We start from the raw sequence: 25,221 nt of genomic DNA, 5'->3' as shown, positions 1-25,221 counted from the left end.
CGGTTGGATCTCTTTCTATAAGTGTATTCCACCGTGAAGCCCCACAATGAATGAAACATCTTATTTTCAGAATTGCCATTGGACATAATTACTTAAACACTCTACTCTATTTTTAACTATAATGCCGAAGCTTGTAGACTTACCTATAATATCAATTCAAAACCGACATTAAAATTTTATTTTTTTTTGCTTCTCCAACCGATATTATACTTTGGTGCTTTATTATTTCAACCGACATCAATGGTTTAATTTCTTGTAGTAGAGTGAAGAAGAAAATAACGAGATGAGGGTTATCTTAGTTAAAAGATTTTTTTTTTTTTTAATTTTCTTCCTTCTTTCCTTTTCTCCATTTTTTAAGTTAGAGTGTTTCATATTTCATCATTGCCTCCTTATAACGGGTAAAAGAAAATTATTAATTAAGTGATATGAAGGGAAAAAAAATACAAATCATTAAAAAAAAAAACGAAATCGGACCAAATACGATGTATACACATAAATCAATTTGTTTAACACGTATACTCTAGACAAAGAGTGAAAGATTTGAAACCTCTGCACCCAAATGTTATTAAACATAAAAATAAAATTGAAAAAAGTTTGTGCTAAAATGAATATAGCTCAAGTAACATAAAATATATACTATCAATCTAAAAATTAAAGATTTGATTCTCCTTCCCTCATGTTGTAATTATAAGTAGAAAAAGTTTGTATATATCACCAACTCGTGTGCATAGCTCAATTACTTTATGTACTGTCTTTGATCAAAAGATCAAATATTCAAATCTCAAATATGGGTTGTATTAGAAAATATATATTTTGTGATATGGGTTGTGAGTTTTATTATTGCCATAAAAATAACTTCAAATAAAAACATTTCCAAACACACATCATTGTACATTTATGTACATCCAACACAAAGTAAAAAGAAAATAGAAAATTGAGCAAACAAACTAAACTTGAAATAAAAATATATGATGGAACTTAGACTACATATCTACCTTTGTGCATCCATACTAATTACATAACCATAATTTATCATATAGCAAATTCTTATTACTTCTCTTTTCTAATGCATCTCAATACTATTCATGTATTTTAGGCATAAATATGAGAAGGCAACCTAGGAGACACCAAAACATAGAGAGGTGTCACTTTCTCATTCGCCAATCCATACCTTTCCGACATATCAATCAATTCAGACGTCATGTTTTTGACATCAAACAAGTGTAGAAACCCAGCCAGAATGAATTGTTCCATTTGAAGTGCAAACGCAACTCCAGGACAACCTCTTCGTCCAGTCCCAAAAGGAAGTAACTCAAAGTTCTTCCCTTTGAGTTCCACATCCTTATGGGTCGTCAAAAACCGCTCCGGCTTGAACTCGAATGGGTCAGGCCAAATCTTAGGGTCAGTTTGGATCTTCCAAACATTTGGAATCAATTGTGTTCCTTTCGAGACGAAGTAATCTCCGACCATGCAATCTTGAAGGAACTCACGTGGTCCTATCAATGGGGCTGTTGGGTACAATCGCATCGTCTCCTTGATTATGGCTTGGATGTAAACAAGCTTGTTTATGTCTGACTCATTCACTCGTCTTTCTCTCCCAACTATTTCATCCAGCTCTTGTTGTGCCTTTTCTATGGTATGTGGGTTGTTTAGCATTAGTGATATTGCCCATGTTAGTGTCACCATCGTGCTTTCAGTTCCCCCTGAAATCATACTCTACACGTACACACATGTATGTTTGTTTATTTAACAAAGCATATTTACTAGAATTTTGAAATTAACTTTTAAACAAATAGTTGAAATTCAAAGACTTATAACATTTTGGTTTCCATACTATCAAAAGTGACTATTTTAGTCCCTTTCTATTAAAAAGAAAAAAATAAAATATATTTTTAGTCTCTACATTTTGAGTCTAATTTTTATTTTGTTCTTAGATTTCAAAATGTTAAACTTTCGGTCCTTAAGTTTTGAATTTCATTTCAATTTAGTTCTTAGGTTTTAAAATATCACAATTTTATCTTTGAGATATGAGTTTTGTTTTAATTTTGTCTCTAGATTTTAAGATCATTTGCAATTTTAATCTCAAATTTTCACTAAATACTCTCTTTTGGTCTTTAGTGTTAAAGACTATTCATTAATTTTAAAAATTAATATTAAAATTTTACTCCATAATTACTTAAAATTAATAGATATTAACATGAAAGATTAAAAGTAAATAATTAGTAATAAATTGAGATAAAAAGTATAAATCCCATACTAAATTGAAAAAGAGAGAAAAACTCAACCATCAAGGGTAAGATTAATGAAATTCAAGACTAAGACTGAGCGTAATACTTTGAAACTTAGATATCTAAATAGAAACTAAAGTAAAAAATCTTTTAAAAAAAATGTATTTTTTTCCAACTAAAAATATCTCAATTTTATCTTAGGAAAAAAGTTAAAATACTATCTACTAACCTTTTATAAATATTTAAGAAACTACCGTTATTCATATATCAGTTTTCATTCAACATTCAATTGAATTTAGGTTCAAAGAAAAAGGGTACCAGAATTGTGGCTTTGATAATGGTATCACCATCGAAGCAAGTAGGAAGCTTGTTACGATCATGTAATGTAATAAGAGAATCCATAAAATCTCCATTTTCTTTTGTATCCAAACTCAAACTCCCACAACCGGATCTCTTTCGCCTGTGCTCTTCCAGCCAACGTTGAAGAACCCGATCAGATCGTTTCGCTATTTTCTCAATTTTCTTAACATCCCTATCTAATCCCAACCATCCAAATAAAGGGAAAAAATCACTCAACAACCCTCCATCCATAATGCGAAACGACTCCGTAATCGTCTTCTGAAGCTCTTTCGCCGCATCCTCATCACAACCATTTGGACCGACACATCGTTTTCCCATTATGATCTTCAGAACCGTGTTCAAAGCCACATCTCTAAACCACCTCCTCATCTCCACAGAAACCCCGCCCGACTCATTGCTCCGTCGGGCAGCGTCGTACAGCTCATTCAACGACATTTCGATTTGGGAAAACATGACGGTCTTAAGCATGTCTACACGTTGGTTTGAGAGAAGGTGGGAGATGATGATTTTACGCATCTCGCGCCAGTAGTGGCTGGTAGGGGCCAACCCAAAGAGTGCGTAATCGTATGAGAATTTTTTCATGCCATAAAAGGAGGGGCGGGATGCGGCGGCGGCGTCGTTGTGATATAATGCTTCTTTGGCCATCTCCCGATTGCTAATTACTAGGGCCGACCGGGTGCCGAGCTGTAGGCGGAAGATTGGGCCGTAGTCATCGGCCATGGTGGCGAGGGCATGGTGGGGAAGCTTTGCTTTGCGGAGCAAATGGAGGTGCCCAATTATGGGCCATGCACCTGGCGGTGAAATGGCTTGTTTCTGCTGGTTGCCAACTTTCTGGTGGTGCCGCCATTTTTGAAAAAAGTAATGGGAAATGAAGAGAAAAATGAAGAGTGTTGCGATCGATATTGGGCTCAAAGAAGCGACAGCCAACTCCATTGTTGTTTATGGTGTTTCGAATGAATGAGATGATCGATTCCTTTTATGCTAATATTTGGTAACACTTCAACATCTATCTCCATTCATCTTTTAATCACGAAGCACATAAATGAAAAACACGCTTTCTTTTTAGACAGAAAAGCCTTTTGACAACCTGTATTGAACACGTGCATAGGCACTCAGATATTTTTATTATAATTTGTTTGAAAACATTTTTGTGCCAATCATTAATTTCTATTGAACTCCCCTTTCCTGTAGCACCCGAATGCGTTGGGGACAATTTTGTAGAAGATTCTAGAAGGTATATATATATATATATATGTTTTACAACATAAACTAGACTAAAAGATACTTGAAGTATCTATTATATAACATAAAAATGTAAATTAGATTTTTTTCTAGAGGCATGTTGTAATATGTAAAATAGATATCTCAAAATAAAAGATCTAGAAATATCATAGATTTTTCTTAGATTCAAGGAATTCTAGATAACACCTTTAGATTAAGGATAATCTAAACATTTAGAATTTTGTAGGATCCAACAATAGCCTAGAAAAAATCATTTTACTTGGGCTCCAAGGATCCCATACCTATAAATAGGAGGTGTTATCTCATATGTGAGCCAATCAAAGCTAGAGAGCTAGTGTAGAAAAGTGAGTGAATGTCTTGAGAGTGAAAGTGTAATTACTAAGTATTCATCCTTATAAATTTCTTAAAAAAAGTGTCTTTCTTCAACAAGTGGTATCAGAGCCAAACAACCATAACTTGCTGTGGTGGAGCTTCTAAAGATCGAGTATAGTGTGGAATTGTGAAACTTGTCATCTGGAACACAATTACTCGTGGAGTGCATTCATCACTACAAGATGATGGTAGAGCTTCAAGTTGTTGGAGGAATCAAGAAGCTCAACACTCAGAACTACAAAACACGGTCCACATATAAATTTGAAACCCTACTATCCCTACTTAAGTATGTTAATTAGTACGTTAATTAAGTTTAAGTATAAATTAATGTTATGTTAGTAGGAAATTATTGAGGATGATTAAGAAGAAGAAAATGTTCTAAGTGTTGAGAATGGTGCTCTTGGGTAGCAAAGTATGTAGGCATGGAGTGAGGAAAATTTGGCTAAGTATGGAAGTCTTGCGTTGGAAGCCTAGATGCGTTGAAGGATGTTGCCTACTGTGCAGTAGTCATGTCCATTGAGGTTATTTAGGCGCATGAAAGGCATTGGCCATAAGGTTAAGTGTTGGTCAAAGTAGGAGTGGAAACGGTTCGATTCGGGTTCGGTTTGGTAGTCAAACCAAACCTAACCGATTTTCTAATATGTGAAAGTGAACCGAACTGATTTATTGGTTCAAACCGAACCAAGCCAAATTGTATATATACAATTCTGTTCGGTTTTAAATTCCATTTTGTTCTTTAAATTAAAAATGGTTCAGTTTTAAATTCGGTTTTACTCTTTCTTTAAATATATATAAATATATATAAGTTAAAAACGATTCAAATCTGTTTCGAATTTGGTTTTCGAAATTGAAATTGAATCGAACCAAATTAATTCGGTTTCAAGATTTCTTCAAATCGAACCGAACAACATTTTTCGATTTCACAGAGTTTTGGTTCGGTTCGGTTCGATTTTAGAAATGGTTCGATTTTTGCGGTTTGAATGGGCACCCCTAGGCCAAAGTGATGTCATGCATTGGCATGGGCAATGCACCAACCAAACCCATGTTGAGACTAGAGAGGCAAGGACGCACGCAACATGGCAAGGGTGTCTAGGTGATGGGGTTTCATTGTGCAATGGCGCGAGGTGATGTTGGCATGCATTGGCCGAGAGGTGTATGCGTCAAAAGGCTATTGTGCGATGGCAAGCAGCTGATGAGCCATGCGTTGGGTTAAGGGATGATCATAGATTAACCACTAACTTGAGTGGGCCAGCTGTCATGATTAGGAATGGCCTAAACTCGCAGTTCGTAAATGTTATTAACATATTCTATTTATCAATAAAAATGTTGTTGACTTTTTTATTCAATAAATCACTATTGATATTACATCCTTCTACGAAAGTCTAATAAACGAATCATGGATATAATATGAATACTTTAACTTTATGTAGTGACATAAAAGAATGGATCAAGTTTTAGTATGTAGCCAAAATGATCTATAAGTATACAGATGAGATTGGGTACCTCATCCTAATGACACTATTGGATGTGGCCCAAATGATGTGATCCAAAACTCATTCATGTAGAGACATGTGAGTGAGAGCATCCTATGCAATGAGTTTGCATAAGACCGAACCTCAAAATAGTCATTTTTGTTTATAACAACTGTTGACTATTAAAACTGACTATCTCAAACTCAATGACATAGGGTAACTGGATCTTAATCCTGAGCTAACTATGAACTCCTGTTTATTCTGGATTATCCTTTGATCTGTATAGGTGAGAGTAGTCCAACAGCTCGATGAGCCTCCCATTTTAGGGATAAGACCAAATTGATAGATGAGGACATAGCCTTGCAATATGGAATTCACTCCTACCCGATTAAAGGTTAGCAGATGGGTTGTTCTCTTAAGCGTTGATGCCTTGTCTTGAACAACGAGGCCCACCCTCTCATGATAGAGAGGGTTCTGATTTATAAGTTGGACTATAAATCAATTGTTCAATGGAGGATCAATGGGAGCTTGAGAAGCAAGATGTATTTACAGGGGTAAAATGGTAATCTTTGACCCAGCTGTAAATACGAACGACCTGTGAAGGATTAACTTACCGATTATGGTTAAAATGGACAAAAATATATCTAGAGTGAGAAAAGTGCAACTATGGAGCTATAGTGGAATGTCTTGGTAGTTAACAAATAGTAAGTAATTCGGTTTAAAGAGTTTAATAATTAATTACAAGTCGTTGGAGCTCATGATTGTAGGTCCATAAGGTCTCTCTATAAGCTCATAATTTGGATTAGTAAATTAAGTAATCTTGATAAGATTTGAAAATAGAGTTTAGAATTTGAAATGTTCAAATTCAATTAGGGTTTCTATCTATTGAATTCGTACAATTAAAATGTTTAATTTTATCAAAATTAAACGAAATTGGTTAAACGATTAATGTTTAAAATATGATTTAAATATTAATTATATAATATTAATTTCATTATTAATTTAATATTAGATATTAAATTAACAAAATTAATTAAAAGGTTTAATTAATTAATTTTATTTAAAAATTAATTAATTGATTTTTTTATAGAACTAATAAATGAAATTAAATAAGTTTAATATAAAAATGGTTTTAGAAATCATTTTTTGGAAAAAAATTTTGAAAATCATTTTTCAAAGTGGAGATTTCCAAAAAGATGGAAATCTCCACTATGTATGGAACTTCCTTATTCACAACTCCATTTTCTCCATGAAGTAGGAGCTACCCTTCATACAAGCCATGAATATTCATGTGAATGCTCTATAAATTGAAGCACTGAAATGAATAATGATTCATGCTTACAAGAACTTCAAAAGGAACTCTACAAAAATCACCAAACCCTCTTAAAATCTCATATACATTCAGCTCAATTTAGTGTTTCCACCACACAATCCTTACAAGAGAATAGTAGAGAAGATCTTGTTGGTTGTCTACTTGAAGGTTAAAGCTGTTTCACGTAGAACTCAGCTGGTGTGAAAAGGATACTTCAAAGGTATTGTGTTCAACAAACCCTCTTATGTAAAAGTTACTTTGAAACATGTTTTAAACTAAAATTAAGTATGATTAGAGTGCTTATTGATTCTATTTTTCCTCCACCGCACGTTAATGTACTCTAACAAGGCTCTCGGTTGAATCTAGGTCAGTGATGAAAATTGGAGGTTTTCGGACAAACTAAGAGGGGTTTACAGCTCAAATTTTAAGGTAAGTTAAGACATTTTTAAATAAGTTTGTACATGGAAATTTTCCAAGATATGGTTTGGAAAATAAGTTATTCGAGCTCAAAGTTGAATCTAGAATTTTGGTTTGAATAAGCAGACAACTACTTAGGATGAACAAGCAAGCAGCATGAACAACTAGGCAGAGGCACTAGTGCGTGTGCGCACAAGGCGCTAAGTGCAAGGCGCTGGGTGCAACGGCCACACAGAGCATGCGTTGCCACGCAACTAGGCGAGTACATGAGGCATGCGATGGGCACATGGATGGTCTTATGGCCACATAGAATAGAATCATAACTCAAGAAAATTCTAAGTGTTGAACGCAGAAGAGAGTTATGCATTGAGCTAAAATGTGATGTTCAAAGTTAAATGTTAAGCTTCTTTATGAGAGATAAGTCTCACAAGGAGACCATTGACAATAGCTAAACATGTTATTCATGTCCATAGGGTTAACCCAAATAGGAAAGGCTTATCAACCCTTGGAAGAATACTCAAGACTGTGAATGACAAGACTAAGAGTTTTCTAAATGTTTTAAGTAACCCATGCTTTACTTAAAAGTTTGGACTCATGCGTGCTTATTTTAAAAGAATGTTTAAGATAGTTTCCAAGAAAACTAAGTTTTAAAGAGCTATTAACACGTGCAAGTTTTAAAGGAAGTTTATGGAAGCATGTCTTAAGTAGATATGTGCTTTATGATCACAAGCATGCATTTGAAGTTATGTTTATATGATAGAGATGTTAAATCTCATGTTCCATGTTATTATGCTTCCAAGTATACATGCTTAAATGATTAAGGTTTTATGATGTATATCTTGAACCGATACCGAAGGACTATGAGAAGGTATCTGGGTAGTAGTACCTAAGGTATGACGATACTTAATTATTACCACGTGCACGTAGGTAGAGTTGACATTAGTAGTGTTGAGGTTACTCCACACCAACCAAGGATTGACGTTGAGGGATCGAGCAAAAGAGTTCTCTCTCGATTAAGGATACAAATGATTAATATTTTCTAGTAGTTTCATGTTTAAAAGTTTTAAGTACGAGTTTACATGGCAGTTTTCAATTTAAAGCACGATGTTTATGTTTAATTGGTCATTCATTGGGCTAATAGCTCACTCGTTTTAAATGTTTTCTTCCTTCCTAGGTAGTGATCATTTCCCCAAAAGTTAACTGTACTGTTGCTTCGCCACTGGAAGACTCCAGTTAAAGGACAAGATAAAGAGAAGTTTTAGGTGTTTACATGTAAATGTCTGTACATATGTGTGTTCATGTTAGGAACTAGTGATAAATGTCAAGACCCACTGACCTCTGTTTCTATATATATATGTTATAATTATGTTGTTTGTTGAACCCCAGGTTACTAAAGTTGTTTTAGGTTCTTTTAGCATATTGATTGTTGAGTTTTTATTTCCAGGGTTTTTTAAGCAGGTTAAGGATATCAAAAAGGTAATAAGTGTTACAAATGGTTGGTAACTGTTGGCATCACATTCTCTTCCGGAATAAGACAGTAATTTGGGAGGGGGTGTGACACCACATGCATGAAGTCGTAATCTCCAAGGCAAATACTTGTGAGATGTTGTAGAAGGCACTGAAGTTAGTTTACCTGAGGATATTACTGCTTTGAAGAAATGGAATATTAAGGCAGGTAAGGCCATGTTTGCAATCAAAACTATAGCTGATGAAGAAATGTTGGAGCACCTCAATACAAAGGAGACACCAAAGTCGCATGGTACATATTGGCCACACTTTTCTCGAAGAAAAATGATACAAGATTGCAGTTTCTAGAGAACGAGCTCTTGTCACTTGGTCAAAGGGAGATGACTATCAACCAATACTTCACCAAGGTAAAAACTCTATGCCGTGAAATCTCTTAATTAGATCCTACTTCTGCTATTTTAGAATCAAGGGTGAGAAGAATTATTATTCATGGACTTAAACTTGAATTTAGAAGCTTTATTGCTGCTATTCAAGGTTAGGCAATCCAATCTTCTCTAATTGACATAGAAAATATACTTGGGAGTCAAGAAGCATTGGCTAAGCAAATGTCGGAGGTCACAATAAAGAACAATAACGAAGAAGCTCTCTTTAGTGGCCAAAGAAAAGGCCAATAAAAATATCAAAATAAAGTAGGATCAAAAGGAGATGAAGAAATCCCAAAATGCTCTCAAGTAGGGGGAGCTAGTAAAACTAATCAAAATCATGAGCATAGAAAAGGGTGAATGTTATAACTGTGGCAAGATAGGCCACTATGTTAGAGATTATCATCAAAAGAAAAAGGCAGCAGAAAGCAACACAGTCACCTCTCAGACTGAGAGAATCAGTGAAGAAGAGTTGGATGCAAAGGCATGCTTTGCAATAGCAGATCCCAATCCCCAATCCACATCCAATATGGTGGAGAACGAAGTGTTGGCTCTCTATGTAGAAGAGGTATATTATGAAAATGATTGGATTTTAGATTTAGGTTGCTCTAACCATATGATAAGAGATAAAAGGAAGCTACAAAACACATCTGAGTACAAAGGAAGTCAGTTGCTGTAACTGCAAACAACTCGAAGTTGCCAATAGCCACGTTGGCAAACTATGATAATGCCTCACTTCAATTCCAATCACGTGAAATTGGAGAACGTATTTTATGTTCTTGAAATGAAGAAGAATTTTGTGTCAGTATCTCAATTGCTATCAGTAGGCAAATTCGTCGTGTTTGAACCTGGAAGTGTCAAAGTGTACCATAATCTCAAAGTTAGTGGTATGTCATTGATGGAAGGGCGAAGAATAGACTCCATCTATGTCATGTCATCAGAGACCACCTACGTGAATAAAACACGAAAGAGTGAAATAGTAGATATGTGGCATGCAAGATTTAGTCATTTTAGCTATAGAAAATTGAAGATAATGATGAATAAGTCTATGCTTAAGGGGCTACCTCAACTTGATGTCAAAGAAGACATGGTCTATGCTGGTTGCTAATATAGAAAGACACATCAACTGCATTCAAGAAGTCCAAATTTAGTGCAGAGCAACCATTGAAGCTGGTGCATTCTGACGTAGTTGGTCCTGTGAAGCAATCTTTAAAACGTGGTATGCACTACATGGTGACCTCTTGATGACTTCTACAGGTATGTTTGGGTTTTCTTTATGAAAGAGAAGCCTGAAAGAATTATAAAGTTTGAAGAATTCAAAGAACAAGTTGAAGGAAAATTAGGAAAGAGAATTCAATGGCTACATACAAATAATGGGGGAGAATATACATCTAATGAATTCTCTCAATACTTGCAAAAATATAAGATACGTCATAAGTTGATATGTCCAAACACTACACAACAAAAAATGGAGTGATAGAAAGAAAAAATAGACATCTTGTAGAAGTATTTTGCAGCATGTTACATACAAATAATGTGTCAGGAAGATTTTGGGTTGAATGCATGGGAACAACAACCCATGTGGTTAACAACTTCCCCAACAAAGGCTTGTGTTCAAGTCACCTTATAAAAAGTGACATGATAACCAAAGTATTGTGTGTATTATGTGTTTGTACTAGATCATCTGAGAAAGAAGTCTGACAAGAAAGTAATCAGATATATCTTTGTTGGATATGATAACCAAAGAAAAGGGTGGAGGTGCGTTGATCCTATCAATGGACGATGCTATACATCAAAGAATGTGATATTTGATGAAGTATCATTATGGTAGGCACCCGAATTAGAAAAGGCACCCAAAGATGAGAAGTTTTTCAAAGAAGCATCAAAAGAAGAAATAAGTCAAGTACAACAAGCTCCAATATAAAGAGAAGAAGAAAACGACGAAGATGAAGAAGAGTAATTGAGGACACCAAGTCCTTGGCAAAGTGGAGTACATAATCAAGAGCCACAATTACGAAGATCAACAAGACTAAGAAAACCTAATTCCAGATACATGAATGCGAATTAGCAACATTTGAAGAGCGAACAACATACGAAGAAGCATCAAAGAATATTCAATGGAGAAAAGCCATGGAAGAAGAAGTTGATGCATTAAGAAAGAATCAAACGTAAACTTGATGTTGAAGCCTAAAGATGTTAAACTCATATCTTGTAAATGGGTTTACAAAATTAAACTCGAGTAGATGGGATGGTAGAAAGATATAAAGCTCGACTGGTGGCTCAAGGGTTTTCTCTAAAGGAATGGTGAAGTTCCGTAGTGGAAGTTATTAGAACTTATTGCTAGTAAAGATTGGAAGTTACGACAAATGAATTTTAAGTTTTTTTTCTTAAATGGAGAGCTAGATCGAGAAATATACATGGAGCAATCAAAAGGATTTGAGGGTGAAGCTCATCATGACTACATTTGAAAGTTGAGAAGGGCTTATATGGTTTGAAGCAAGCATCAAGAGCCTGGTACGGAATAATTGCAGAATTTCTAGTTGAAAGTGACTTTGCAGTAACTCCAGCAGATTCCAACTTATTTGTCACAGCTCAAGACTCAAAGATCACAATCATATTAGTCTATGTACATGATATATTCATAACAAAAGACCACATAGAAGAAGTTTGAAAAATAAAGCAGCATCTACTAGTCCGAATTGAAATGAAAGAGCTTGGAGAACTAAAGCATTTCCTTAGATTAGAGATAGAGTGCTCAGAGAAAGGATTGTTCCTTGGACAACAGAAGTATGCAAAGTATCTTTTGCAAAAGTATGGCATGAGTGACTGCAAACCAATATCTACATCGATGGAGGTTAATAAAAAGTTTTTCATGCATGAAGGAAAAGATATTGTAGACTCAACAATGTATGGCGAACTGGTAGATAGTTTAATCTACCTTACCTTAACAAGACATGATATCTCATATTTGGTCTAAGTTTTGAGTCGTTACATGCAGTATCTAAAGAATCCTCATCTTGAAGCAGTTCGAAGAATTTTAAGATATCTAAAAGGAACAAGTGAATATGGCATTTTATGCAATAAATGTGAGGATTACAAGTTAGAAGGCTTCTACGATGCTAATTATGCTACAGATCACGTTACACGACAATCAACTATTGGTTACGTGTTCGAACTTGGTAATAGAGCAGTTTTTTTGTCACATCCCCTCTAAGCTTTGTTACCTTTACTCAGAAGGAGAAGTGAGGACGGCAAATACCACCCTTTTGTGATACCTACTGCCCATCCGAACCTTTTTCTCTTTCTATACTTTAAGCCAAGTATAAACAATAGCAGTCAACTTATTTTATTACAAACAGTATAATGTTTATACAATCTTCAGACTTAACTTAACAATTCCAGACTCTTAGCTGCAACTGTTTACAACAACAACTTAAATTTGGAAGTGTGGCTGTGGTGTGGCACCCCCTTGACCTTAACAACACCCTAGAACTTCTCTCTTTCGCTATTTGGGAATAAAAACATAGAGAAAAAGAATGAGCTTCAAGAAGCCTAGTGAGTGACTAAATTAAAACATAAGTCTCATGCTTGAACTGGAAACTTGTAATTGAAAACTAGTCAAGCAACATTCGTGTATAACTTTTAAAAACATGATATTTCTGGAGCATAGCTGGTTTGATCCTCAGTTGAGAAAGAACCTTTTTGTTCAATTCCCCAACTGTAAACCTTGCCTTTATATAAAACCTTTTAAAAACATGTCATACTTGGAAATATAACTAAACTGATGCTAGGTTGAAAGAGGGAACCCTTTTGTCCAACTCTCGCTCTAACCAAGGCTAAGGTGTGGAACCTTTCAACCTTGGAAAACAACATTCTTAAATACATACTGAATTGATCAATCAAACTTAACACATTTCCATTACAGGGTTTCATAAATTATTCACATAAAACATTACACATATAATATTTGTACATAGCTGGACTATTCCTCAGTTGAGAGTGGCCTTCTTGCTCAACTCCCAATACCTAGCCTCTTATCTGAGTGTGAACCATCTTGTCCGCTCTCTACTGTACTTAACTGCTTAATTGCTTTACTATTTAGCTAAGAAAAGGAATCCTCTTGTCCAACTCTCCATACTATTCTACATTAAGGTGTGTCGCCTTTTTCCACTACCTTTCACCTAGTTTTCCTATTGCTATACTAGGTTAAGATGTGTCACCTTTGTCCATCACCTTACTTCATGCTAACCTAGGTTAAGGTGTGTCACCTTTAATCATTACTTCACCTAGTCTTCCTCATGCCTTCCTAGGTTAAGGTGTGTCTGAAGAAACTCTTATTCAAGAGAATCCATGAGCGGAAGCAAGATCTTTCCAAGCCCATTGTGACAGAATTAAAGTTGTTCACAAACATATAGAAAAGTTTTGCACCTTCTAACAAATTACAGCATGCTTTCATAATTAAATACAAAAGGAACGAGAGACATACCTTTGAAGAACTCTTCTTCTACTGAACTCTCGCTCTCGTGAAGACTCGAACAGCAACCTCTTGTTGTCGCTTAGCATGCCTACCCAATCTCTCGTTGTCGCTTAGATCCCGAACAAACAACATCTTAGACACCACCACTCAGCAACCTTGGTATTCTCGGAGTGAGAATCCAAGATGTGTGGGCTCTATTGGATTTGGTAGAGGGTTGAACGAAGGCAATGATCGAATTATACGATCAAGCAAGTGAGAGAATGAACTGTCTATCGCATAGACTTTGTGTGCTTGATTGTTTAGTAAAACTTAGAGGTACACGAGCGTTTAGTAAAACAGGCTTAATCGTTTACACGATCATTTAGAGAATCTCGCTTGGCACGCAATCGCTTAGTAAATCACACTGGATTGTCTACAGGATCGTTTAGTCAAATGCACTTTACACGATCGTTTAGAGTCTCGCTTAGAAGGCTATCATGCAGTCTCTCTGAGCTAAACGATGAGTGATGCACTCAATGAAGCGATTCCTTTCAAAATGAAAACATTTTTCATTTTATCCTTTAGTTATGAAAACTGAACATAACCTCCCACTTTCACGCATGGTTAAAGGAGAAACCACCCACAATTATCATATAATTTTTTAATTATAAATAAATATAATAACCAACTTATCATATTATTTTAACCTATAATTTTAATATCACATCATATGTAACATTTAAACCATAGTTCCTTTCTCCTTTATTCAATATAAATCATATTTATATCAAATTCCTCCAATTAATGTATCTCATACATCATATCAATTCTACCACATATAATTGAACCAGTTTAATTATATCATATATAATCAAACTCCTTCTTTTCAATTTGAACACTTCAAACTGACCCAAAAACTGATTCTCAACTTGAATCTATTGAGCTACCAAGGGGACCTTATGGACCTATAGCTTGAAGCTCCAATGGTACGTGAATAACTGACGAAACTCTTTAATCACAAGATTCATCATCTGTTAACTGTCGGGCACTCAATAAAGACCGACAGCTGCACTCTTCTCACTACATATATATTTCTGAGACCATCGGATATAACCAATCAATAGTATGATAACCCTTCACAGATCGCTCATAAGAACAGTTGGTCCAATTTAACATTTTGCCCCTGTAGTTACATCTAACTCCTTAAGAATCACTAATTCCTCTAATGAACAATACATTATAGTCCTACTATGAGTGGACACCTCTCAAGCCATGAGAAGATGTGTGGGGCCACATCGTTCAAGTCCAGGAATCAGCCCTTAAGGGAGTAGCCTATATACTTACCCCTGCTTTGGGGAATGAGTGAATTCCATCCTCTGTAGCTGAGTTTCCAGCCCCCCAATTAGACGAATCCCCAAAGTGGTAGATTTGAGTCGACAATCTGGCCACTCGCACCCATACAAATCAAAGGACTACCCTCATAGGCAGGAGTTCCCAACTCATTAAGTATTAAGGTCATGTTACCTATGGTCATCCTAGTGAAATGAAAGTCTCTGTCATGAACGATGTTATATAACGAGATTAAACACTCCGTGGTCCAGTCTTATATAAACTCCTTTGTATAGGACACCCCCACTCGCATGTCTCCACATGAATGTTCAGGATCAGACCATCTGTAGCACTTTATAAAACTTGTAACATCTACAAAGCGGACCGTATCCATAGTGTCACTAAGATGAGGTTTCCCTCCTTTATCCGTATACTACAGACCATTTAGGTTATCACTTAAGGCATGATCTACTTGTATGTCCCCACATACATGATCCACTTGTATGTCACCAGATATATCCATGGTGTCACTAGGATAAGGTATCCCTCCTTTATCCATATACTACAAACCATTTAGGTTCACTTAAGGCATGATCTACTTGTATGTCACCACATACATGCTTAAGTTCCAACTACATCCAGGGATCTTAGTTTATTGGTTTGTGGTAAATGCAAATAAAATATCTCATATTTCATAGGCATCAGTGAAGAAAATATCTTAAGGCATGATCCATGGTGACGGGAATTTGGTAGCGCAATTTATGCGATGTATGTCTTAGGTTATGCATTTGGTCTCATGCGTCGGTGGTCATGCGTTGGAATGGAAAGTATGTGTTAATCTTATATGCAATGACCATGCGTTCCTATCACGAGTTTTCTTCCGCTCTCAGCAAGTATAACGAGATCGCAAGTTTGTCGAGTGATCCGAGGTCGAACTCAGGGACTTGTAGCTAAATGTTATGCGGTAATGTGTTTGCGGCGAAGAATAAAAGAATTTGAGGTTGAAAGGTTTACGCACTACTCCTACTCCTAACTAACAGATTAAGCAGTGGAAGTATGACCGAGAGGTAGAGACACGACAACGGTTAACGTGTAGTAAAATGCATGGAAAAATAGATGAAAAGGCGAGGATGTCTTCACTGCAACACTAAGCTTGACCGCAAGGGCAACCCCAGCCAACACAAGCTATGCAATCATACTATACACACTTGACGTAGACACATGCGATGTATATGCGATAGTGTCGAGAAGCCTATTTCTAAGCCTCTACATTACCGCTCACGTGCTCTCAAACATAAGAAAGATGACCACATACCACCATATCCTACTTAAAGGGTGCATACGCTGTATAGTAGCAAACGGAGCTTATTCCTAAGTTCCCCGTTCTTACTTATGCGATCCAATCCGCTCTCTCGAGTCTTAGATTTGGTTTTTAGACTACTCTCCCAAGTATGTTCAAATGATGAATGATGTGCTCATAAGACAAAGTAATCACATAAACATAGTTGACGTAAGATTATTCCTATCTCTAGTGAACACTTGCTTACATTGCTTAATGCGATCAACTACTTACCCTCCCGGGCAGCTGGTTGCCATTGATTTTACTCATAGACAAGCATTGCGACTGCTTATAGACAAGCGTTGCTACAACTTCACACTACAAATACGGTTTTCTCACAACACTCACGCAACGCACACCTCCCGGTGGTTTGCCACATGCTTCATATCTCTATGCCGTATGACTGAGTATGCAATACTCTAGCAGTCTTACTTAGTGATGCAATAAAAGTGAAGGATGCTAAGTAAATGAAGATGGAGATGGAATCGAAGGAAAATATAGAAATGCATTGATCACAAAATGTATTAATTCCTTAAGCCAAAATACGATACAATACAAGGATAAAAGTGATATGGAGGGGTGGATGGAACCAATGTCTTGCTTCCATCAGATGTGTGTCAAGGCTCGCAGTGGTGCCAAGGATGGGTGGTGGAGTAGACTCTCTCGAGCTTTAACTCCGACGAAGGCTCCAATCGTCACTCAGAATTGTTGAGGGGATGAAGAACTCTCAAGGCTATCTTCTCATGCTTTCGTCTGGATCACAAGGATATACCCGAAGGCAGAGCACCTTGGATGGAAAACCTTGGACAATTTGAAGTTCTGCTCAACGGTTTCAATTTATAGAGCTTAATCGCCGACAGTATTAATGAACCTGCCCTAAATCTAACACTCGCGACGTGATAGTCCTTTTCTGAATCTCTGCTGCTAACGGCGTGGTAGGTGAAATGTCAACATCATCTTTTTTATAATTCCATGTATGCGTTCATGCTTGCATTCCACCAACCTTGCGTTCATCCCTCTATTATGGTTATTAATTTGTAGCCTCAATCTCCCTGCGATGATCGCATTCGCTTGATAACTACAACACCCATACAACTAACATATGCGATCACCGCATGCGATTAATGGACGCAATATTCATGCGTCGAACGTATGCGTTCGCCTCTACGATGGAGAGATTCCTCCCATGCGGCCATCCTTGCGATAGCATGGCTCCTGTGCATGCGATCGATCCCTGCGTTAGCTACAAAAATAAACAATTGAATGCATAATAATGCATAATAGTAGGTTAGCCGAGATTCTTAATGTCGATAGACGCAAACTCATTTTCTCATGAATTATAAGTATAATCGCCGTATCTTCTACTTAACAACCCTCATAATTCTAAATAAAAGACCTATAATGATGTACATTTCTGCCAGTCATCACACTTCCAAACTTAGAATCATGCTTGTCCTCAAGCATGCTTTATACTCAAGAAATTCAATATTCACCCTCTGACTTTCTTTTGCGATGACCAGCCTCTCAGAATATAATTCACTCATACCTCAAATCGAACTGAACTGCATAACCACATATATGCGGTTCGATTCAGTTTTAAATTCGATTTTGGTATTCAAAAAGTTCCATATTATATTTTTTAAAATTAAAAACAATTCGGGTTTAAATACAGTTTCGTTCTTTAAATTAAAAACCATTGGGTTTTAAATTTGATTTTTCCTTTTTTTTTTTGAAAAAAATATATAGATATATAAATAAATAAATATATATATGTATTAGGTAAAAATGATTAGGTTCGGTTTCAAATTCGGTTTCGAAATTAAAATCGAATCGAACCAAACCAAATTAATTAAGTTTCAAAATTTCTTCAACCGGACCAAACCGCATTTTTCAATTTTACTAAATTTTCGGTTCGCTTCGATTTTTAGAAATTATTCGATTTTTACGATTTCAATGATCACCCCTAGATTCATTAGCGATTTATGTAATAAACGGAAAAAATTTAGATAATTATGTAATTGAGTCTATTTATTTAGACTATATGGATAGGAAGTCAAAAAATTTATTCAACATGAGACCTTACTCGACCCGATAAAAATAAAAATCGTTTTAACTCAACACAACTTGAGAACAGAACTAATATAGACTGGATTTTTTGTGGGGTCACTTGTGAAAAAACTCTATCCGATATATTGATGAATTAAAAGGGTTATATAGTCGAAATTTACGAAGCTTTCGAGATATATATATTAAATAAATGTGTGGTCGGTATTATATGTACCCTTCTGTCATCTCTTGTTCTTTATCATCAGGAGTTCTTTATCATCATGATTTGAGATCTGTCATCTCATGTTCTTTATCATCATGATTTGAATTTCTTCTTAAATGCCTCCAGATATTTTCACCCATTTCTTCCCTATCTACCACCCATTTTCCCCCTATCTACCAAAAAAATAAAAAATAAAAAAAATTACAAATTAAATATAACAAAAATAAACATATTATATTTAGTATACCCATCCATTTGTAATGTTTCCATACTGTATATTTTTTATCTAATTAATTTCCTTACAGTGAGAAAAAATATGTGTTCGTAAAAGAAAATACAATTAATGTTCAGTCACTCAACTAATTAACTAAATAATAGACTGAAGTGGGAACATCCATCCTATTATCAATTTAGTGTCGGGATTGTATAGATAAAACCCCATAAGACCCAATCATAGAAGTCCATGATAAAAATATAATGAATTAATTAATTAATTTTAATCAATTTTGACCAAAGTCAAAATTGAAGGGAATTATTGTTTCTTTGCCTTAGGTTTTCTCCAAGCGCACACATATATAATAATATATATATATATGTCTATGATTTTGGGTGACGGATTGGTTTTAAAGAAAAAGAACGCTGACGGCAAATTGAAAAAATGGAAAATCGGCGGTGCATTTCTTGCGGCAGAAGCGGTTACTTTAAGAGTTTTGAAGAATCCTTTCAAATCGTGTGCAGCAGTGAGAATATTTTGAAAGTTAGTGTTGTTTTGGTTTTTATTTCTTTTCGTTGTTAATTCTAAAATACCGAAATGTGGTATAAAGAATCAAATAGTTTGTGTTGGACTATTTGAGAGAGTTTTGTAACATAAGTTTTGGAACTTTACAATCTTCATCATAGTAGGTAGTTATAGAAGATTTGACGTAATCTCAAGTTTAAGGCAAACTATAATATTTTCGGTGTCTATTCTTTTTTCTCCTCTTAATTATTTTAGTAATTTATGATGGTTTATCTTTTTTGGCTCCTGTAAATTTTAGATACAATTTAATTTTCACATTTTACTTATATTTAATTTTAAATTCCCAACATTTAGGTTCATTGTTCTATATCTGACTTAAAAGTTGTGATAGAAAGAACTAACATACAAAGCCAGACACAGTTATCCTTCTCGTTCGCATGTGTCCATCACTCGTACGCCTCCCGAACATTCCAAACGGCATTTGGAGTTGGAATAGGAAGATGCTCCTCTGTAAGGGTGAACATAAGATCCTCGATGATTAGTATTTCGTGATCATATGTTTCCAACTAGCATAATTATCGCCAGTTAATTTGTCAACACTTAGTAAAGCAATAGTGGTTGTAGCCATTTTAAAACCATTGCTGAAAAACGAACAAACTTTTATATGTCTTTTGCTAAACCACATTTTAACACTAATTAGTTTTAGCAAAACAGTTACCAAGTACCCTAAGTGATTAAGAATTCTATTTTGTAATGATGCCCCAACGAGGCAGGACAAACGTCACCAGTGGGGTGATCAGATGCCCCTTTACTGGGATGAGACACTCTCAACCATTAGGCAAAACCATCTTTTTGAACTGAACCTAATAGCCACCATTTGTTCCGTCCAGAACTATTAACCCTTAACAATTCCGCGTAAGTATAACCCCTCACTTTCGGCCCCAGAGTCCCATCCTAATGCACCCACCGTAGGAAAAAAGTAGATTAGGACAGGAGACTAACCTTATTCTATACAGGAGATCAAATAAAGAAATGTACAAAACTGTCATTCTATAGGGGACACTCCCAGGGTGCCTCGAGGCGATGTGCGGAAACTTTATTCAACTTAACGAGAGAGACCATGGGATATGTTGTCCCACTTCCCGCTCCCACTTACTATGAACATTCTCTCCATCCACCTTGATATTGACCTACTCAAACACCATCCTTTAGGGGGATACTCCCAGGGTGCCATGAGGCCAAGGATAGATCTCACGGTGTGGACAATAAAGAAGAAACGCGAGAGGTTTAAATGAAGCATCAGATGCCCCAAGTACCTCCCACTGAATGTTCTACCTAGGGGTTCATTAACCTAGACAATCCGGCTACTGATTTTTAGTCTAAATCATTTTTAATCCGCTTAAAAACAACTTTTGTCTTTAAAATGAAACAAGTTCAAGTCGTCACATTAAATCTTTAATGGATTGTCCTTAATCTTGCATGCATGCATCAAATCTATCTAATTCACCTTTCCAGGTAGGTTCCCAGGTAGGGATGTTCCGTTTCCGTCACCTTAAATACCCTAGCCTAGACAGAACCCGCCTTAGACAAAAGGTCTCTTATAGATAGATTTGCTACACTTTAACTTTTTGTTAGTCAATTTAATCCTATTAAATTGGTTAAAAGATTAAATCTTAAGGATGCTAATCATATTAGAACCTTGATCTTAGGTCTATCTCCACCAAGTTTTAAAACACTTTTAAAACCATGGTTTAAACCTAAGTTGGCATGCATGTCTTTCTTATAAATTTTAGTTCTAATTTCCTTATAACTGTTATAAAAAAAACAAATAAAATCATACATTGTCACGCAAATGGGTATTTATAACTCTTATAAATTTAACCTATGTGTCATGCTTCATGCAATGTCCGTTCATTACTATACATAACTTTTACATACAAGTAACGAACCAAGCAAATATGCTCCATACACCCTTATACTACAATACTTATAATATAAAGATGATGCATGTCAATGCTTTATGCATGCATAAATATAACTCTTATATTATATGATGTATGGGCATGCTCTTACGTAATTTAAATCATACTTCTCTAAATCATAACACTTATAATAAAGAGATGATGCATGACCAATGCATAACATAAGGTGGGATTTATCTATATGGCATACCATATGACATATAAATAAACATGCATCCTATGTACATATAGAAATAATTAATGGACCGGGATGAACCACCTAAAAAAAACAGAATGGAAATTCTATCTATTACATTTTCCATTAAACAAATCGGTTCACAGGAAAATCGAGTCTTGAATCGCCGGGCAAAGTTTTTATCGTTTAGTAAACGCGGCCAGGTATACGATCGTTTAGCGCACAAGACAAAAACATGCGGGTGCTAAACGAATGAAGCTGCGAAGCCCGATCGTCTAGATGATCACTTAACACGCGATAGGTAAACGATTTACCCCGCGATTGTATAGTCAGTAACTAAGCGATGAAGCTTGCTGAGCTACACGATCATCTAGTGCGTGTGCGTAAACCAGCTCTCGAGTATCCGATACTCAATGATCGTCTACCCCATCGTTTACACGACCCGACCAACGTTTGGTCGTCTTCATCCTCGAAGAACAACAACCCTTGCTACGAAGCTTCTTCACAAACGATTCACAGACTCAAACTCTTCGAAATTATAGACTCGATAGCAGTTAATATGCCCAAAAACACAGAGACCTTTACAATTAACTTCAAATGTAAAAGAATTTTAAACAATCTGAGGCTTCATCTCAGAAACATAATTAATCCCACATCCACAAACGATTTAATGCTTAAACAGAGAGTAGACATGCTTTTATCTACCGAGAAAGTAAATGCAATTCTTTGCATCAATGAATTTGGAATATCAGAACTTGGCTTTGATACCAATTAAAGGAACTCTTATACAATAATACCTCTGAGCGAAAGCGGATTGTTCCAAATACATTGTGATAGAATTACCACATTTACATTCAAACAAAACAGATATGCATTATACAATAATTACCGACATGCTTAGAATAATAAATAACAAGAGAACAAGAATACGTACCAGTTGAAGAACTTTTTTCATCGAAATCTCGCTCTCTCCAAGGAATGAATCCTCTCACTCTCACTGGAACGTCCAAGCAATCGTTCACCGAAACTCCCGTCGTCTACTCACGAACGGCCTCCACACGAACATTGCAACAATGGGGATGACACCACCACTTAGAACCCTTGGTATTCTCAATGTGAGAATCCAAAGAATGGGCTCTACTGGAATTTTGTAGAGGGAAGGAGAAAAGAAGATCGTATACAACGACCAAGCTAGTGGGAGAAGGGCAGAGTCTATCATATAGACAATGCTTGATCGTTTAGAAGAAGGTATATGGTCGTGTAGTAAATAGGATTTACCTATGGGGAATTTAGGACTGGAACTGGATTATTTGCTAATCTTGATTCTCTAACAAGATTATTAGAATCTCGTTCCTTCATTCTTTCCTATAGAAACAACATATTCAAATTATTATATAAAACACAATTTCAATAGGTAAAGAGAGTTAGGAAAAATTTACCTTGTCCCTTATTAAGGAAGCTATCATGTATTTCAGTTCATCTACATCTGTTGTTAGGTTGTTACATTTTCTTTCAAGAGATGCAATAGTTTCATCTTTTTGAGTTGATGTAGACAACTTCGACAAAGTTACACCGAATCCTAATCCTCGTACATGGTCATGATTGGTACCGAAAACTCTACTAATTGCATCATCAATTATACTATTTGAACGAGACGTTCCAACACGATTTTCTTCAATACGCTCCTAGGAAAAAAATGCATGAAATCGTTCAAATGCCAAGAAGCCAATGAGCCATTGGGGGGAGGGGGTGGCTTATAACCAACACAAGTTCACAACATTTAGAAACTTCTACTTGAACTAAATCATTACTAAAATGCCAACAAGCCAACAAGAGATAACTTAAACGAAACCAACCCAATAAAGCATTGAACATAAAATAAAATAAAATAAAAAGTTCATTTAAGAGAGGGGGAAGGGGAAGGGGGATGCATTATGACCAACACGAATTCACTACATTAAAAAGCTCCTACTTCAACTAAATCACTACTCAAATGTCAACAAGCCAACAAGAGATCACTTAAACAAAACCAACTCAATAAAACCAACTCAACCGACATTAAAACCCTTTAATGTCGGTTTTAAACTGACATTAAAATCGAGAATTCTTGTAATGTGTATATCACAATAAAACAATCATAAACATGAGTAATTGAATTAATTTTAATTTAATATCTATAGAACTTACACTTACTAATTTGGTCACTTTGGTGACTAACAAATTATTCATACTATAGATGTCATAATAAAATGATCCCAAATAATTTACAATTTAAAAAATATTAATAATAGAATATTTATGAAAGTTAAACTTCGTACTTTCAAAATTGTGTAATTAAAATCACAAGAATAATTGCATGCTTTAGAACATTGTCATGATATACATATTACACAACACATTAAATAAAGAGATAAACTCATGAAATCAAGGATGCTTCATAGCAGATAACTTTTAAATTTATCCAGGATCAATCATAGATTCAACTTTCACTTCCTTAATACCATAATCAAGAAGCTTACCGAAAGAACATTAAAACTCAATTATATACAATTTAAAAGCTTTAAAAAACAAAACGTAATTGTTAAAGGAGCATTAGTAGAAACATGATTATTCTAGGTAAATAATAATATTAACACATAATATCGATATCAATATAAAAAATTTTCAATTGATAAACAAAACGATAACCTAGGCACTAAAATCTGATAGTAGAATAATTGCCTCACGATTGTGCTTAGGTATTCATGGATGAACTCTCAAAAGAGTAGCTGGCGTACATAAATTTTATAATTTTTATATGTTTGAAATACATTTTAAGTGTTTAATTTAAAAAATAAATCATTTAAAAAAACGTTTGACAACAACTCAGATAAACTTTTGAAAAGTATTTTCAATAAATTTTATCAAAAGGATAAATAAAAATGATTTTTTTTTAACCAACGCTTCTTTCTCACGTTAGTCAAAACTAAACCTTAATCAAATTGAAAAATCCATTAAAGAAAAATAACTATAATCATTTGCAGCAAAAAATAATGATACATTAAATCTAAATTCATAGATTAAAGTAGGAATGACGGCAACAAACAATGATTTATTTAGTGCATTTTAACTTCATGATTATACAATAAAATTTTAATATTGTATAAAATAATGATCTTAAAACTAGATGATTTTCATAACATTAATTAGAATAACATGTCTTGATCCATAATAATGGTTGAATTTTCTCTCTTTTGGCGTTCTTTAGAACTTAGTTAGGTTTGTTGATGAGAGAAAAGAACTACTTAATGAGGGAGAGAGATGACCAATCCGTAGAGTTTTATCTTTATATAGATACCTCATTAGGGTGTTTAATTAAAAAATTATCTTTTATTTAAATAAAATTACTTTTTTAATTAATTGGTCTAATAAAAGAATAGACTAAACGATAAAATAATAGATAATGTACATGGACCAGATTAAAAGATAATATTAAATTTAAAAGAAATCAAACACCTTCATCTTTATCGAAGAGGCCGCGAGGCATCACATGGTTGAAGATAGTAATGGGTCGGAACTTCTCCAACACCTTCGATCAATATTGCAGATGTCAACTTGAACTTTATGCAGACCACACGTCTATTAATACACATGGTAACTA

At 35.1% G+C, this 25,221-nt stretch overlaps 4 protein-coding genes across 4 annotated transcripts; 2 read left to right on the top strand and 2 right to left on the bottom strand.

The window, feature by feature from the left end:
* Positions 1–934: 934 nt before the first annotated feature.
* Positions 935–3,630, bottom strand: LOC120085440 (cytochrome P450 82A3-like). Its single transcript, XM_039041401.1, has 2 exons — positions 2,547–3,630; positions 935–1,716 (listed from the first exon to the last, which is right to left on the bottom strand). Exons 1-2 carry the CDS (start codon positions 3,519–3,521, stop codon positions 1,093–1,095), a joined length of 1,599 nt encoding a protein of 532 aa, XP_038897329.1. The 5' UTR covers positions 3,522–3,630; the 3' UTR covers positions 935–1,092.
* A 6,389-nt stretch (positions 3,631–10,019) lies between these two features.
* Positions 10,020–10,400, top strand: LOC120084811. Its single transcript, XM_039040630.1, has one exon. The coding sequence runs from the start codon at positions 10,020–10,022 to the stop codon at positions 10,398–10,400; it is 381 nt and encodes a 126-aa protein (XP_038896558.1).
* Positions 10,401–11,996: 1,596 nt separating this feature from the next.
* LOC120084810 (uncharacterized mitochondrial protein AtMg00810-like) lies at positions 11,997–12,506 on the top strand. The gene is made up of 2 exons (XM_039040629.1): positions 11,997–12,212; positions 12,291–12,506. The coding sequence occupies exons 1-2, from the start codon at positions 11,997–11,999 to the stop codon at positions 12,504–12,506; spliced, it is 432 nt and encodes a 143-aa protein (XP_038896557.1).
* A 7,281-nt stretch (positions 12,507–19,787) lies between these two features.
* LOC120087197 lies at positions 19,788–25,213 on the bottom strand. The gene is made up of 4 exons (XM_039044105.1): positions 25,077–25,213; positions 23,021–23,266; positions 22,516–22,946; positions 19,788–19,932 (listed from the first exon to the last, which is right to left on the bottom strand). Exons 1-3 carry the CDS (start codon positions 25,080–25,082, stop codon positions 22,860–22,862), a joined length of 339 nt encoding a protein of 112 aa, XP_038900033.1. The 5' UTR covers positions 25,083–25,213; the 3' UTR covers positions 19,788–19,932; positions 22,516–22,859.
* Positions 25,214–25,221: the final 8 nt, after the last annotated feature.

Source organism: Benincasa hispida, chromosome 9 (assembly GCF_009727055.1).
Source record: "Benincasa hispida cultivar B227 chromosome 9, ASM972705v1, whole genome shotgun sequence".
In the NCBI taxonomy this organism is placed as follows: Eukaryota; Viridiplantae; Streptophyta; class Magnoliopsida; order Cucurbitales; family Cucurbitaceae; genus Benincasa; species Benincasa hispida.
The sequence above is the reverse complement of the archived record's forward strand: the minus strand, read 5'-3'. Positions and strand labels throughout refer to the sequence as shown.